The sequence below is a fragment of the Rhinolophus ferrumequinum genome, chromosome 14 (genome assembly GCF_004115265.2).
Source record: "Rhinolophus ferrumequinum isolate MPI-CBG mRhiFer1 chromosome 14, mRhiFer1_v1.p, whole genome shotgun sequence".
NCBI classification, from domain to species: Eukaryota; Metazoa; Chordata; class Mammalia; order Chiroptera; family Rhinolophidae; genus Rhinolophus; species Rhinolophus ferrumequinum.
Window position 1 is genome coordinate 58520089 of NC_046297.1, and position 16635 is coordinate 58536723.

The following is a 16635-nucleotide window of genomic DNA, read 5'->3' on the forward strand; positions in this document are numbered from 1 at the left end:
CATTTACTTTATAGAATCAAATATTTTGGGGGCTAGGAGCTCTACTCACTCCCATCTTTTAGTGAGGATAAAAATAATAATCGGGTTGCAATATCATCTTTAATCGAGAAAATTTCACATTTTGTTTGCCACCCAGATTGATGTTTGTTGTTCTTTGAAGATACAATCCCTGAGGGGCTTTTGAAGTTGGAAAATTATTCCCCTTTAGCTTTCCCTGCCACAGACAACCCAATTTCCAATGACCAAGTAAAGAAAGGCAAGGTTTCAGGATCAACTTTTATCAATCCTAAGGCTCTGTAGTTAACTTGAAAAAGATGGGCTTTGTTTCAGCCAGAGAAAAAGGGGATGGGAGAAGGATGAGAAGAGGAATCACAGCTGAACTTCCCCAAGCAAACACAGGTAGAAAGGGAATCAGCCATACTCTGGTCACCGTTATTCAGTGACAGTCCTTCTCAGAGACGTAGAAATGGCAGTCGAGGTAGAAAATGGCAGTCGAGGTAGAAAAACGCTACACCCACTAAAGCTAAATCTGCGTTCCTAATTAATGATCGTGCTATGGTTTTACTGTGAATCAATAAGGCTGAGAAGTCTATAAAGAGAAAAGGGGGTCCCAGGTCCATTCCAAGCTGGGAGAGAGAAGTAGCGTTCTCATGTTTAGTATTCCTGTGGTCGAAAAGAGCTGTTGGCACTGAAGATGTAATTGGCAGAAATCTTTGGTCACAAATTCAGAATTAAAGCACGGCACTTGTGAGCTAGGAATACCTCAGTGGTAAACATCTGTGAAACTTCTTAATGACCCTTGTATCCTGGTTTATTCATGGAAAAGTTAATCTTTATGAGACAGACCAACTTGATTAAAGATAGAGGGCTGGTAGAGTTCTCATAATAATTTGCTGGTTGATGTCTAAATATTTACAAGTCTTCCCTGTGATGCTGTATTATAATTGATATTCAATTGCATGAGACATAGTCTTTTCATTGCTGTTGAAAATCTGCTGAAATACGTATTTGCTTCCTTCCTCTTCTGCTTCCCCATCTCCTGCCTCTCACCCTGAGAGATGAACACCCGAAAAATAAAGATAGAGTTTTCTCTTTTGTCACCCAATAAGTATCTGGTAAAGTCCAGTTTGAATGTATTTTGGAACAAGACCTTCCCCTGAAGGTTTGATGGATTGTCTTCCTCATGTTTGCAGGATTTGTTTTTTTGTTTTGTTTTTTTTCCTCCTATTGCGAAGTAACTCTTTACATTCATCATGGCAGCAGAGAACAGCTCTACATACTATTAGTGATCTATTACTATGTAATAAATTACCCTAAAACTTAGAGCGCTTTAAAACAACAAAACATGTGATCGTGGTTTTTATGAGTCAGGGGTTCAGGAGTGGTTTAGCTGGTCGCTTCTGGCTCAGGATCTTTCATGAGGTTGCAATCAGGATGTCAGCCAGGGAGGGCTATCTGAAGGCTTGACTGGACTTGGGAGAAGTGCTTCCAAGACGGCATACTCACAGTGCTACTGGCAGGCGTCTCAGGGCCTCCCTGACTATTCCTCGGACATCTAGCGTGACTAGGGTGGGTCTCTTCACGGGGTGCTTGAATGTTCTTGCAACATGGTGGCTGCGTTCCATGGTGGAGCCAGTGACCTAAGAGGGACAGGAGGGAGGTCTTCACACTGCCTTTTTTTGCCTGTTCCCAGAAGTCACAAGCTTTTACTTTCAGCATATTCTATTAGAAGGGAGTCCCGAAGCCCAGCCCACACTCAGGGAGAGGGGAATTGGGCTTTACATTTTGAAGAGAGGAGTAGCACAGAATTTGTGAATATGTATTTAATCACACTCCTTTAAATTATACCGAGGCCTCTGGCCCTGCAGTGTAAACAAGGTGATACTTTCATCCCTAAGAATGATTTCCAAGCAGTCTGACTTCTCAGACACTTGTGAAGGGTTGGCTCACTCAGTGTCTTCCTGTTTTCACCATTTAAATGGGTACTTTTCTCCTCCTCCTCCGTTAAATTATTAAAATGCCAGATGTAGCTTTTTAGAGGGAAATAAAAGATGTAGATTCAAGCACCTTGAAAGAGTAGCACCTACTGGAAAAATGTTTTTGTAGACTGTTTTTGTGTTCCTGCCTCTGGAATTAATTGTACTCAGAATAAAATGATTTTTCCCAACAAATACAAAGAATGACTTTTTAAAAAGCAATCGACAAACTGAAATTACCATCAAATTGTGTCCCTACCCTTTGTCCTTAGTAGAATATTGTACTTAGTACAATAACAAAAGGTGGTAACTGGTGTTTTGTCTTTTTTTTTGTTGTTGTTATGAAAGCTAATATAATTGTTTCTGTAGCTTAAACATTTATGAGACCCTTAATTGAAGTGTCTGTGTAGTAGGTCTTAGCAGATTCTTTGCATTGGATTTCAGTTGCTGTTTGGGGGAAAGGGGATTGTGCTAGAAGTACTGCTCAAGGTATATGCCATCTCAGTAAGATATTTTTGTGTGGTCCTGGTACGTATTTTCCAATCAGCATCATCTCAAATATACAGTGGTACTTTGGTTTTCAAACGTCTCCATTGACGAACATTTCTGTTTACAAACACTGTAAATTTTATGGATCTATGGTATCATTAGATAGTAAAATTCATGCTACATTTGCAGATTTAGGGGTTGATTTTAAAGGTCTGGATAGGATTAATCCATTTTGCATTACTTTCTATGGTGAAACCGTCCCTCGGTTTTCGAACATTTCAGAACTCGCACGGTCTTCCTGAACGGATCATGTTCGAAAACCGAGGTACCACTGTATACCCTTTGCTCTAGCCAAACTGAACTGCTCAGTATTGTTGGTATTAGTCATCTTTTGCTGCATAACAAACCACACAAATCTTGGTAACATACAACAGTGAATATTATTTCTTACCATATGTCTGAGGGAGGATGGGGGCAGTTCTGCTCTGCTTGGGCCCTGGCTGGAGAGGCAATAGCTCCCTAGGGTACATGCTCCTTGTGGCAATCACAGAAACAAAATAGGGTAACCTGACCACCTAATCATATTTCAAGCCTCTGTTCATGTCATTGCCACTAATGTCCCCTTGGTCAAAGCAAGTCACATGGCCAAGCCGAAATCCAAGAGGTGGGGAAATGCATGAACACATAGGCTGGTAAAGAATTCAGACTACTAATTCAGTTTACCACGTTCTTCATGCCTGCCTTTTCCTATCCTACCATGCTCAATGCTGGTCCCGATTGTGCCCTCTTCTTATATCCCTTCTTGGATGTTCACATGCTCTTCCCACTTCCCAGAACCCTCTTTCTTCCTCTGGCTCATTCATACTCAGACTTTAGAAACTCATCTCAAGTATCACATCTGCAAAACCATTCCTCCCTCAGCCTGGTTTATTTGTTTGGCCAGTGTATTTATTGTTCCTATGGTGCTTGACCAACGGAACTAGACTAAGAGTTCCCTCATTTGTGCACCTGTATCCCAGGCACATGCATCTGATTACAGCAGTTTCCCATTATATTGTAATTATTCGCCCTGGACTCTGAATTCTTTGAATGGGGCTGTGCCTTTCATCTCTGCACGGCTCCACAAGGAGCTGGAATGAATATCTGATAAATGAATAGATGGTTGATCCTACCTCATTAGTGTGGGAAACATATCATTTAGAACCCAGGTAGAATATATTTTCTTGAATTGTCCTTTAATGATTTCATTTATGTTAATCCTGTCTCACCACTAAGGCTACATGCTCCCCAAAGACCAAATTTAAGGTCTCTTTTCCTTTTTATTCCTCACAATACCTGAAATACAATAGTTATTTCATGAACCATAAATTATTTATGCTGTTGATTACCACTAGCTTTTTGGCTGCCATTCCTCATTCTCCCTAGAGCCATGATATAAGCAGAAGCCCGTGTGGTTATACTATGTCAGTCCTAAGACATCTGTTAATAGCCAATTACTGCCAGCTTGACAATGTCAGCATTTTCTTCAAGTCATCATTGTATAAATTTAGCTAGAAAAACAGGGTGAGATTTTTAGGTAAGAGTTTTTGTTATACTGGGTAGGAAATGCATATAACATAGCAAATTCATTGACCTTTTCAGGGCCCACATGTAAGTGTATCTAATTTACAAGTCTGTGGTCAATAGACACAATGGAATACTATTCTGCCGTATGAAAAGATGAAATAGTGCCATTTGTGACAACATGGTGGATCTTGAGGTTATTATGCTGAGCAAAATAAGTCAGACAGAAAAAGTGGAGAACCATATGATTTCACTGATACGTGGGATATAAAACTGAAAACAACAAAGGAACAAGACAAACAAATGATGAAACAAAAACTCATAGACACAGACAATGGTTTAGTGATTACCAGAGGGTAAGGGGGGTGGGGGGTGGGGGATGAGGGTAAAGGGGATCAAATATAGTGGTGATGGAAGGAGAACTGACTCTGGGTGGTGAACACACAATGTGAGATATAGATGATGTATTGCAGAATTGTACACCTGAAACCTATGTAACTTTACTAACCATTGTCACCCCAGGAAACTTTAATTTAAAAAAAAAAAAAGACCGAAGGACCTCCCACCTATTTAACCATGTATCTAACAGATACAAAAACCTAAAGTGCAAAATATTCTGTTCTCTTGATCTCTATCTGGTTAGCGAGTTCCTTTGCCCACTGGGTAGCCCGGCTTAATGATTTAACAAATGTTCCTCTGGCTTTTCCATGGGACTAGCACGGTGTCTTTTGGTGGCATTAAGCTTCACAAGATTCCAGTCTGCCTTAACTAATTTTGGTTGTACCCGGCACGGGCAGATCTATGTTTTGTGGGGTCAGAAACTTAAACAATTTGGAGTTCTTTAAGAAAAAGGCGTCTGAAGTTACAAACAAAAACCTAAGTAGCAAGTATTGAAGAAGTACCATGTGAGGGGCCAGCCATATCCAAACTCCCTTGTCTGAGACATAAAGCTTGTTATGACCTGTCCTAGAGTGGCCTCTTATTCTGCTGCTCCCCAGCACAGCTGCCAAAGCCATACCAAGCCACCTCTCGTTCCCCAGGCATACCCCGTCCTCGCTTACCTGCTGGCCTTTGCGTGTGTGTTTCCATCGGCTCCTTCATTACAGGGCTGATGCCTGCTCTTCAACACTTCACTTCCAGGGTCGGCTGTATTGGCAAGCCTGTGATTCCCCAAGATGCTTCCGTTCCGTGCACTCATATTCTGTTGTAGCTACTCTCACACCACGTTATAGCTACTTATTTATTTGTCTGTTTTCCCTACTATGTGGTCTGACAATTAAGTTCGCGAACTTGTTGCAACGACGTGGCTAACCTTTCCTGATATCAGAGGGATTATTCATTATGAATTTGTACCAACTGCACAAACAGTTAACTTAGTTTACTACGTATTTGGAAGTGCTGAAAAGGCTGCGTGAAAAAGTTAGACGACCTGAACTTTTGGCCAACAATTCATGGCTCTTGCATCACGACAATGCACCAGCTCGCACGGCACTGTCTGTGAGGGAGTTTTTAGCCAGTAAACAGATAGCTTTATTGGAACACCCTCCCTACTCACCTGATCTGGCCCCCAGTGACTTCTTTCTTTACCCGAAGATAAAGGAAATATTGAAAGGAAGACATTTGGATGACATTCAGGACATCAAGGATAATACAAGAACAGCTCTGATGGCCATTCCAGAAAAAGAGTTCCCAAATTGTTTTGAAGGGTGGACTAGGCGCTGGCATCAGTGCATAGCTTCCTAAGGGCAGTACTTCGAAGGTGACCACAGTGATATTCAGCAATGAGGTATGTAGCACTTTTTCTAGGATGAGTTTGTGAACTGAATTGTCAGCCCTCGTATGTGGTGACCAGTTACAGGCAGGAAGGGTGTTTTTGACTCTGCATTTTCTAGTGCCTGATATTGGCACTAGGCTGGGCAGCTTGCTTTCAGCTTGCCCTCCTCCATTCTTTAGCTGCGTGTTACTCTGTTTTCAGATGCCCTTGCCTTCTGTTTCTAGGCAGGTTCAGCCAGTGGGAGTCATTGAGGAGGAGTAGAGGGTCTCAAGAAGGGAAAATCAGGATATGTTTCCCCTCACCTCTACCCCTGCCTTCTCTGTGACTCTGACTGTGGTTACAACCCTACTGTCCAATAGAAGAGGGACCCACTTCTATTGAGCAATCTCTCATTTTTCTTCTTGATCCTAGCAGAAGGCTCTAGGTGCTGGGCTCCAGTCACCCCATTTCTTCCCATTGTCCCTGGACCCCTAAGGGTCCAGGGACAATGATAGTGGGAAGTGATAGTGGCTTCCTGCTGCTGCTGATTGATGGGTTGCTTCATCACCTTTATTCGGCTTCTCCGTCCTTCTATTACCTATGTAACCAGTTCCCGGTATTAAATTCTCTCTGTGTGCCTGAAAGATACAGAATGGTTTATCTTTCCCTGTCAGAGCCCTGAAAACAACTAGATGGCCAGTTGTTTTATGGGAAAGGCACTAGGAAGAGGGACCCTCAGAAATAGTTTGACAAGTTTGTTGACATTTGAAGTAAGCACGTGTTTTCCAATCTTGGCCACCTAAGCCCAAAATGTGGAGTTGTACACGTTGGCACTAATCCTACAGCCAATCATGTGGAAATAGCAGAGGCTGGAAAAGTACAAAAAATAGTTGTTGGATTGAGTCCAACTAATCCTCCATCTTGTAGCTAGGTACCTGTTCCAGCACCTTGTACTTAGTGGCATTCAAACATACGTTGCATGAATCACAGATTCTACTTGCCATTTATCACCATCATTTCCCAGGCAACGGACAATATAATAACATAGCTGAAGCCTTGTCTCACAGTTTCTGTGACTTTTGGTAGAATTACAATGAATTACAATGAAAGCATTAACCAGGACTTCCTTAGAATGTCAGGCATCAAGAGGCAGGTGACTGTCCTCTATGGAGTAGCATGAAACTCCAGCTTAAGGTGCTCGAGGTGGCCGAGGGGCATAGAAATGAGTACAGTCTCTCTACTCAGAGACCAACAGGCCAAAGGAAATGGGAAACTAATAACCAAGGGCCAGACCCTCGACATGGAGTCAGTCTGAGCAGGATGAATCTTCTTAAAATCCATCCCAAGTCTTGCTCAGAGCAAGGTCGAGTGCACAAACCCAGGGAAGTAAGCTGAGGAAATGTGATAACCACATTTCAGAGTGTTGCATCAGAGAAAATGTGCAGACAGATTCAGCAGGAAGTTCAGGAAGCCACAACTACAGCAAACAAGACAAGACACACAGCCTAGAGAGCCAGCTTGGTTAAGTGTACAGGCTTTGGCACCAACTTGCGTACAGTGAAATCTTGGCTCTTACTAGCTAGGGACAAGTGACTTAACCTCTCTGCATTACAGCCCTCTTTTAGAGTTAATAGTAGTGCCTGCTCTCTCAGTTCTTGCAAAGACTAATTGAGTTTATACATGTAAAGCATCAAGCGTTCAAACCCTTGTGAGGTCATTTATAGGCATAGCTTGATATGCCAGCTACCTTGTTTGACAGTTATTTCTTGAGTGCCTATATGTGCCTGGCACTAGGAATACAATGCAGAGCTAAAACAAACAGGCCTCTGCCTTAGTAGACCAGAAAAGAAAATATTGGAGGGTCAGGGTTTGGTAAGGGAGAATCAGGTAGACCTGAAATGGTTTTTAATGAGACTCTTAAGAAAGAAAGAATATGTCAAACGTACCACTCTAGTGGGGGACATTGGTAATGGGGGCAGCTATGCACGTGTAGGGGCAGGGGGCATATGGAAACTCTCTGTGCTTTTCATTCAATAGTGCTGTGAACCTAAAACTGCTCTGGAAAAGTAGAGTCTATTTAAAAAGTTTAAAAAAAAAATCCGACAGTAAGATCTAAGAGAGTAGATCTTAAAAGTTCTCATTCAAAAAGACAAAAAAAAAAAAAAGTGGATGAATAATAGGAAAGACTTTTCTCTGATTATCCTAATTAGTTTTGGTAACTCCTACTTTCATCTTAGCTAAATCTAAATCATATTTTCGTAAATTACATGTATATCATTTACATCAGCTATGTTCATTTTTTAAAGAATGGCAGAAAATGAAACTTCATCGGAGCCAATGATACGCATTTCTCAGAGGCACTGGTAGTTGATATGACCACACAAGGAACTTGTTAGAAAAAGCAGTGTTCACATAAGCCAGGCATGTGAAAGGAAGAGCGGAGCTGCAGCCTAAGGAATTTTGTTTGTTGATTCTGCAAGGTCATGCTTGCTTTTAGCAGTCAGCTGCAGGTTGGTATAAACATTCAGTCACTCAGTTCGTCTTCCAGTGTTTACTGGGCACCTATTACATGTGACACTGCTTGGCTCTGACAGTAGAGTAATAAATGGGGATAATCCCTCCAGTCAACAGGCTCATAGTTCCAGACTAAATGAATATAGGAACAAGCAGTGCAATGGGGTAAGTGGCAAAGGAGGTCAGGTAATACGGAAGCAGAGAACTCATTCATTTATTCATTCTTTCATTTGTTTGTTCATATATTTATTTGTTAATTTGTAACAATAGTTATTTGTTAGTTATGTGCCATGTGGAAGGCACCGTAGAAGTATTTGGTATGTAGTCATGGATAAGACACATCATCCTTGCCCTCTTGAATCTCTTGTGCTTCTTCTGCCTGTTGTGGTTATAGAGAAGCGTTGAGCTGGGTCTTGAGGAATGAGGAGTATTTTGGAGACAGCCAAGGTGAGAAAGGTGTGTCAGAAGGGACTGTCCTGTGCAACTGGGAATCCCAGTACCTTGTGGAAAGCATGCTGACACTTAGCTCTGCTGACTCCATCTCGACATCAAGGGGCCCGATCTTGAGTCTTCACAGAGATTTAGGAGGGAAGCCCTTCTGTGGGTGATGACTGCATTTTGTCTGTAAAGAATGACTGTACCCAGACTCCATTCCCATCTGTCATCTCAAGGACAGTCACTGGCTATTTTAGGACATTTTGATTTCCCTCATATTAATCAAGGCCTACAAGGCTCGTCAAAATATATCCAGATCTATTTTTAGAGATCTGCAGTCTCTAAGCTTAGCCTTCATTTCAGTCCTCATCTTAGGTACTTAAATATTGATTTTTAACATTTTCGTTTTATTCCCAAAAAATGTATAACCAAGCGCAGTTGTCATGGACATGAATATTCCTTCAGTCTCAGAACCAAAAGTGGACACATAGTTATATATTAGCCCACGTACAGTTGGATCATAACCTCACGGATAGTAAACTCTAAAATTCTATTTTAATATATCATTGTGTCCTTAGAATTTTTTTTTCTTTCTTTTTTTTTTAAGCATTTTGAGGGACTGGAATAGGTTTGTGAGGCTCTGCCTCTCTTACCTTGACTTGTATTACAGACAATATCAAATTCCACTTGTTTTTTCTCTATATAACTGGAAAATTAAAACAACTAGACTTTCTACTAGCCAATCTTCCCCACCTTTTGGTTTCTTTATGAAGGCGGAAAGGATAAGTCAGGAAACTCTTGTCGGGGGTTGTTCCCAAGAATACGTTCCTGGATGTCCTGTTCAGGCTTATCTCCTATGTCTTCTTCTTGTGGAGAATCACCGAGATGCCATGTTGTTAACACTGATTCTTGAGACCCATAAGTTCCTGGGAGGCCCCTGAGTCACCACGTAGTTAATCATGTGCAGCCTGGTGTTAGTCATCCGTGTGTTTTATTATGTTCTAATTCTTTAAAAATTGGTGCTTCCCTGTGGGGAGTGTGACTCCAGTTCTAACAGAAGAAGCAGTTTCTGCTAAATTCCCTGATGCATGTTAGGGCACAATCGTTCGCAAGCAAGAGAGCTTCCACCAGCTCAAACATAGTCACTCCAATTATTAACCGATTAGCTAAACTAGTAACTAACTGGATAATGCCCAGTAGGTGTACTCAGGCTGGTTTTCTGTTGGAATCAAGCATTAAAAATGTTGACTAGTCTAAGTTGTGTGCTTCTTAAACTCAGATGCAATGGTTTTTTTGTTTTTTTGCGTTTTTTCTTTTTTTTGGAGGAATCACTCTCTGTTATCATGTCCTAAGAGAAGAATCAAGCCAGAAGCAGGAGAGCATAGCCTCGGTGGGTGGTGTCCTGCCCTCTCCTTGTTGTGCTGTTTGAGCTCAGAAAATACCACTAAGGCCATATGCAACAGGCATGGGTACTGGGGAAGCATAGCAGTGGATAACGAGGAAGAAGGGCTTTTTACAAGATGCCAGGTCTGCCCTGACCCCACGAGGTGGTCACAAGAAACACGCAGACACCAAAGCTTCTAATCAAGGGACAATCATGTGCAGTGATTACGATTGCATGTGTCGTATAGAAAAAAACTATTAGTTGCTCATCAGTCTTTTTTTTTTTAACCAACTATTTCCAGAGCAAATACTACATGAACACCTTTCTTTCTGCAAGTTATAAACCATGATATTAAAAGTGATTATTTTTCAAGGGCTCTTGAAAGTTCTTGCGTGTTGGATCTCCTAATTTGTCTGAATATGTATTGCATTTAATCAGAGGCAAAAAAAAAGAGACTCATTTGTCATCTTAAATACTGTAAGGCACTTGCATGCCTGCTCCCCATCAAATTGGTTATTTTCATTTATTTATGTTCCTTTTCTAGGCTTTGCCAATTCACACATAATTTCTCTATTTAGTGTAATTGCATAGAGATGCAGTTCCACATTCTGCTATTTCAAAGCATTGTTGCACATGAAAAACAGACACCAGAGATCTTCGGGGATGTGAGTCAGGGTAATCCAGACCCCAGTCTGATGCAACTCTCTCTCGGACTGGTTGGACTTCAGTGCAACGTGCTGTCACCTGTCCAGCAATCTTGTGATCGAACCTCCTTGGACACCAAGGTGTCCGAGCATATGCTTCTTTGGTTTTTGCCTATGAAAATGTATAGTTTGTTAATAGCACCGTAAATTATTTGGAATAAGAAGTCAGCTCTGTGGAAAAGACACATGAATAGGTTTAGATTTTTTTATGGGGCTGAATCAGCCAAATCAAACACAGGCCTTCCCGAGGCTTCCAAGTTTTTAATGGAAACTCACGCTCCTTAGAACTCTGCTGCCTAATTATAATTCATGCCTTTTGCAGATACATTACAGGGTGGACCAAAAGGAAAATGTTAGACATGTTCACTTGTGACTTCTATTGTGTTACTTGTGGCGTGCCAGCTGCATATGTTGATGGCCGCGTGCGTGCAAAGACACCGGCCAGCTCCTGGCAGGCTGAACCACTTTAGTAGGAAGGAGGAAGATAACTTTGCAGTATTGCAAATACAGATACCATGCTCAGATACAGAGCCCGTTTTCTATGTGTGGCTGTGCGTAAGTCACCAGTGTCAGAATTTAATTTAAAAGTCCCATGGTAACCATAACCCAGACGAACCCCATCATGGTTTCATTAGAGAGGTCCTTCGGAAACCAGAAAAAAATGGACTGTCCAGATTTTATTTTAAGGAGAACTTTTTCTTTTCTATCTTTTTTTTTTTTTTTTTTTTGTAATAAACAGGTCTAACTGGTGTCAAGGGAGAAAAAGGAAACCCAGGCATTGGAAGCCAAGGTCCAAGAGGTCCCCCTGGGCCAGCAGGTAAATCTCCCTACCTGACAGGAAATTGCAAATGAAAATTCTTAATCTTCATATTCACTGGATATCACAGGTGAGGAAAATGGCCATATTATGTCCTTGTATCTAACTGAAATGGCTGTTTTTCTCATTCTTTTGTTAGGAGGCCAATTTGTTAATCCTCCTAATACAAGCCCTCGAAGTTACAGCATATTCTGGATCTTACTGGGTACATGAGTTAGAATAGGCTAGGATATGTTGTAGTAACAAATGCTTAGTGGATCGACACCATAAAGGTTTATATCACACTCATACAAAGTTTGATGTAAGGTGGTTTCCCTCCATTTTGGAGAGAAAGGCCTCCAGGAAACAGATAAAGGAGGCATATCAGCTATCAGCTTCCACAATGCAGAATGGCAGAAGTCGCTTGTCGTATTTCACTGGCTGGAACTAGTCACACAGCCCCAACTGACCTGCAGGGGAAGCTCAAAATCTCGAGGAACACATGGATATTTGATGAGCGCTGATAGTTTCTGCCACCCTGGTACTTACTGAATGAGTTTTGGGTAAAGTTTTGTGTTTTGTCTACATTACTAGGTGCTTGCTTTTAGAATGGTCTCCAGATGTTCACACTCGTTAGAATTATAAGAATGGCCTTCAGATGACCATACTTGTTAAAATTATAAATTGGAATCCTGTTGGATATTTATAATCCCAGTCTTGGCCACATTGAATCAAATGCTTTACAGATTTTTCCTTCCAACCTAATAATGATTTTGGAAAGTACTTTTTCTAGGACAGATTCCTAATGCAATGCATTCCTTTTGAGCATAAATATTCCTGTTATTCGAGATTATGTGAGAAACTGATCTAGCATCATGCATTACACAGAATGTGTGATTGTGAATGCTGATTGAATGAAACTGAAGGTATCTGAGAGCCATAAACCCTTTTCAAATAAAAGGTAATAGTTGTTCCTAAGTTTCATTTTGGTGCTAGGTGAAGAATATCTTTTTTTTTTTCATTAGTTTCAGGTGCACAAAACAAAGTAACACTTAGACATTTATCATTTATATTCCTCACACTGTGTCAACCCCCTCCCCCATCCACTATCCCTCTGACATCGCACACAGCCATTACATTTCCACTGTCTCTATTCCTAATGCTGTACTCCGCTTCTTGTGAGTATATATATGTGTATATATATATGGATATGGAGATACATACATATATAAAATTGTAGTTGACGTTCATTATTGTTCAGCTTCAGCTTCAGGTGTACAGTGCAGTGATCAGGCATCTACACCATCCTTGAGGTGGTCTCCTAATGAGACAAGTGTCCATTGGATACCCTACAAAATCTTTACAACATTATTGATTACATTCAAGCAGTCAGTAACCACAAGATTGCCACAGGGTTACAAAAGAATATCTGTTAAGCACTCTTGGAATCCAGGCCTAAAAACAAACATAACCCACCACCACCAAAACAAAACAAAACCCAGCCTGATAAACTGCTTCAATTCACAAAAAATTTTATTTCCTCTCCTATGGTCACTTAATCTAAATTTTCAGCTGTTACAAGCTAGCCTAACGAAATTTTGGATTAGTATATTGGGTTCAGTTTCAGACTTTTCCTTTTTCTCCTGTAGGATAATTTTTTTCAGACCCAGACTAATTTATTTCAATTATCTGCCATAAACCAGTATAGATGATGAGGTTGAAACTGAGTGTCTGTGTGTGTGTGTATGTGTATGTGTGTTTGTGTGTGCACGCCCATACACTGAATTCATAAGGAATGACACTGGGGAACAGAAGCTCCATAAAGAAAACATGGTTGAGAGTGGAATCCTCCTTTTCGTTTAATATCCCAGAGGTGATAGGAAAGAATACGTTTTGCTTCCCAGATTTCCTGAGCTGATTAAAAGCACCGCCCTCCAGGAGAACATGTGACTAAAGTAGGATCCTCTCCTAGGGAATCCAGTTTAGGAAGAAGAACTCAATGAATAGAAAGAGGCAGATTATCCTAACTATCAAGACGTGTAAGGGTGCTTCTTATAAGAGTTTACTTCTTGGTCTCAAAACTCACCTTGCAGTAATAAGGAGACCAACTATTTTCATTTGTGGGTGCTTTTTAGGACCTGCAGGGGAGAGTCGGCCTGGAAGCCCAGGGCCCCCTGGCTCTCCTGGACCAAGGGGTGCACCCGGTCACCTGGGGGTGCCTGGACCACAAGGTCCTTCCGGCCAGCCTGGATACTGCGACCCCTCTTCATGTTCTGCCTACGGAGTGGGAGGTAAGTGCCAGCCTCTTGAGCAGTGTTTTACTATGGTTCCTGACATAATGGTGAAAGGGTGCTATGCAAAGTAGACCGATGATGGCAGGGAAGCAGAACTTGAACTTCTCACTGCCTTCAGTTATCCCGCGGCATCTTCTATGAAGAGCAAATGACTTTAGAGGTTACCTCTTTAAAAACCATAGGAGGGAATTCAAAATAACAGCACATCTAAGCCTTCCTTGTTTCCAAATGGCAATTTGCACACACTTGGTTTCTGACCTCATGTTTGGTCACTGGGGGACGTACTCAAATATTCTTTTGGGCCCCTCATTCTATGTCACTGCTGTGGTGTGGCCATGATGTCCTGTCAAATTTTACTCGTTTTGAGGAAACCTCCCACTTAGAACTTCCCCATAACTGGGATCCCCTAGATTCTTTGGGGTGACATCCTGCCCACCACATACATAGGTGACCAAAAATCATTTTAAAGAGCAACGAAAGTGGCCCTGATATCCTTGCCTCATTACTAACTACTGGACTGAGACTCTAAAGAGATTATGTGTCCTAGAAACATCTGTAGTCTGCATGCTGGTGGGTTGTGCGATGGGACATTATCTGACATCGTTGCCCTTGGAAGCGTCAAGGAAAGGTTCAGAGACGGCTTTGGGGCAATGAAAGCTTATTAGTCGATGAAGTTAAATTTAACCTTATTTGCCAGAGGACCTGGTCAGAGTTTTGCTGATGTGTTTTTCTCTGTTCATCTCTTCCCTCCCTGTTCTCTCAAATCTCGCTGTCCTTTATTAAGACCTGATCCCTTACAATGATTACCAGCACTGAAGTGCAACGCCTCTACTCTGGGAAATTGGCTATGGATACAAGAACTGTCCTGTTGACCTCCACTACCCAGCCCCTGCCCCTAGCCATGGGCACTCTGCTTCCCTGCCTCACCTCCTCCCCTACCTGCCCACTGTTACATCTCTTGCCCTCCCTGCTCCCTACACACACACAGTGATATACCAGAAGTTAACCAAATCACATGTCAACCACAACAGAAACGGACTGCTCTATATCCGCTTGCATATAGGTACACAGATGTGTAGCAAGAATTGATCCCAAGCTCCCCTCTGTGAAGGTTCAGTAATAAAGTTACTTGTCTGTGCCTTCTTTTCTATCCTGTCCCCACACAAGATTGATGGGCATCTTTGTCCCTGTCCGCCCTACGCTCCATGATTCCTCTTATCCCCTCCCCTCCCTGCAGCCCCCTGGTGATGGATTTCTAACACGAGATTGGTTTTTAAAATTTATTTTTCATAATTCTGCGGAGTTTTCAGGGTTCCTTTTGTAAATAAAACATACAGTATTTAATCAGCTGGCTGTGATTCTGGTTTTCTAACAATTTCTGCAATGTATCTGTCCCTTCCTTCTTTTACTAACCGTCTGAAACCTCATGCAGAAGGAGCAAGCAGCGTGGTGGGTAAAAGGTAGCTACTGCTTTCTACCCAAGCAGGGTATCTCTGTAGTTTAATGACCAACTCTATGTCTCTGTGGACCCATATGAGGGGAGAATATCAATTTATGGTTTCTGGGTCCTATCAAGTCCCCACCCCCACTCTTCCTCTCTAGCTCCCCATCCTGACCAGCCGGAATTCACTCCTGTCCAAGATGAGCTGGAAGCCATGGAACTGTGGGGCTCTGGGATCTGATAGCCTCATGAGAAATTTGAAAACCAACTGCAAGACCTCTTAAGGGACTTCATTCAAGAAGAATGGCATTATGTGGTTTGTATATCACCTTTGGGGGGCTTGATTCATCAGCCTAAATCTCTTCCTTGGATATGGATATTGACAAAAAATTATATTTTCCAAAAATCCCCTTAATCTGTGGCACCATAGGATTGATTTTTCTCTGTTGTTTTAATGGTATGCCAGAATATTTGTTTTCCCAGAGAATAATGCTCAGAGAAAATTTGGCAACAAACAAACAAACAAATAAAACACACATGTACACACACACATAAATATTGAACTATGGAATCTTTTCTGTGTTAGATGATCTCAAGTCCTAAAGGGCAACAATATGATTGTATTCGAGGGAAATAATTTCCTCACAGAACAGGAATTTAAAGAGATGCAAAGATTATGAACCCCCCTCACCCCAATAGCCTTGGTGAAAAGAAAAAGGGATTATTATTGGAGAACCTACCTCTTGCTTAATTGACCTGTCTAACTGATCACTTGGTAACTGGTTTCGCTGCTATCCAAGGTTATGTGTTAGAATATAACCTGTCTGAATTTGGTGATTTAAACAATAGATTTAGTTTTGCAGTGGTTTTTGACATGTAAAATAATGACTTTCCACTGGTTCTGATGCAAAGAGATCAAATTTTGATGAACGATTTATCCAGCAGTATTCCAAGGCTTGCCCTCCTTATTTACACGGATTATTTTGTACATGTAGATAAGTTTTTGCAAACCTATTTTTATTCCTTTTTCTTTTTTGTAAGCAAATAAAAATTTAAAACGTGTGTGGATTCTTTTTACTGCATTTCTAAAGGTTGCCTTAAACTTTTGTGGTCTTAACTGAGTCTTAATCAGAAAAACAACAGTTGCCTTCCTTCAAACAGGCATTCTGTCATTCATTCATTCACTCTGAGTGTAGTATGAAGCTTAACAGAAGAGGCAGTTGGCTTGAATATTCTCATTCGTTTATAACCCCCAAGGCAGCAGCGGCAATGAAAATACAACACAT

General features: G+C 41.4%; 1 protein-coding gene across 2 annotated transcripts in view; it reads left to right on the plus strand.

Annotated features, from left to right (window-relative positions):
* The window catches only part of COL14A1 (collagen type XIV alpha 1 chain), a 201746-nt gene extending 185385 nt beyond the window's left edge, over positions 1 to 16361 (plus strand). The window contains exons 46-48 of one of the 2 annotated variants that reach the window (XM_033126918.1): positions 11558 to 11635; positions 13750 to 13905; positions 15511 to 16361. In XM_033126918.1, coding sequence (XP_032982809.1) covers positions 11558 to 11635; positions 13750 to 13905; positions 15511 to 15590 — 314 coding nt within the window. In that variant the 3' untranslated portion in view covers positions 15591 to 16361. Of the gene's footprint in view, positions 1 to 11557; positions 11636 to 13749; positions 13906 to 14692; positions 15250 to 15510 lie in introns of those variants that run through there. The other variant, XM_033126919.1, reaches the window with a different exon arrangement.
* The last annotated feature ends 274 nt before the right edge of the window (positions 16362 to 16635 follow it).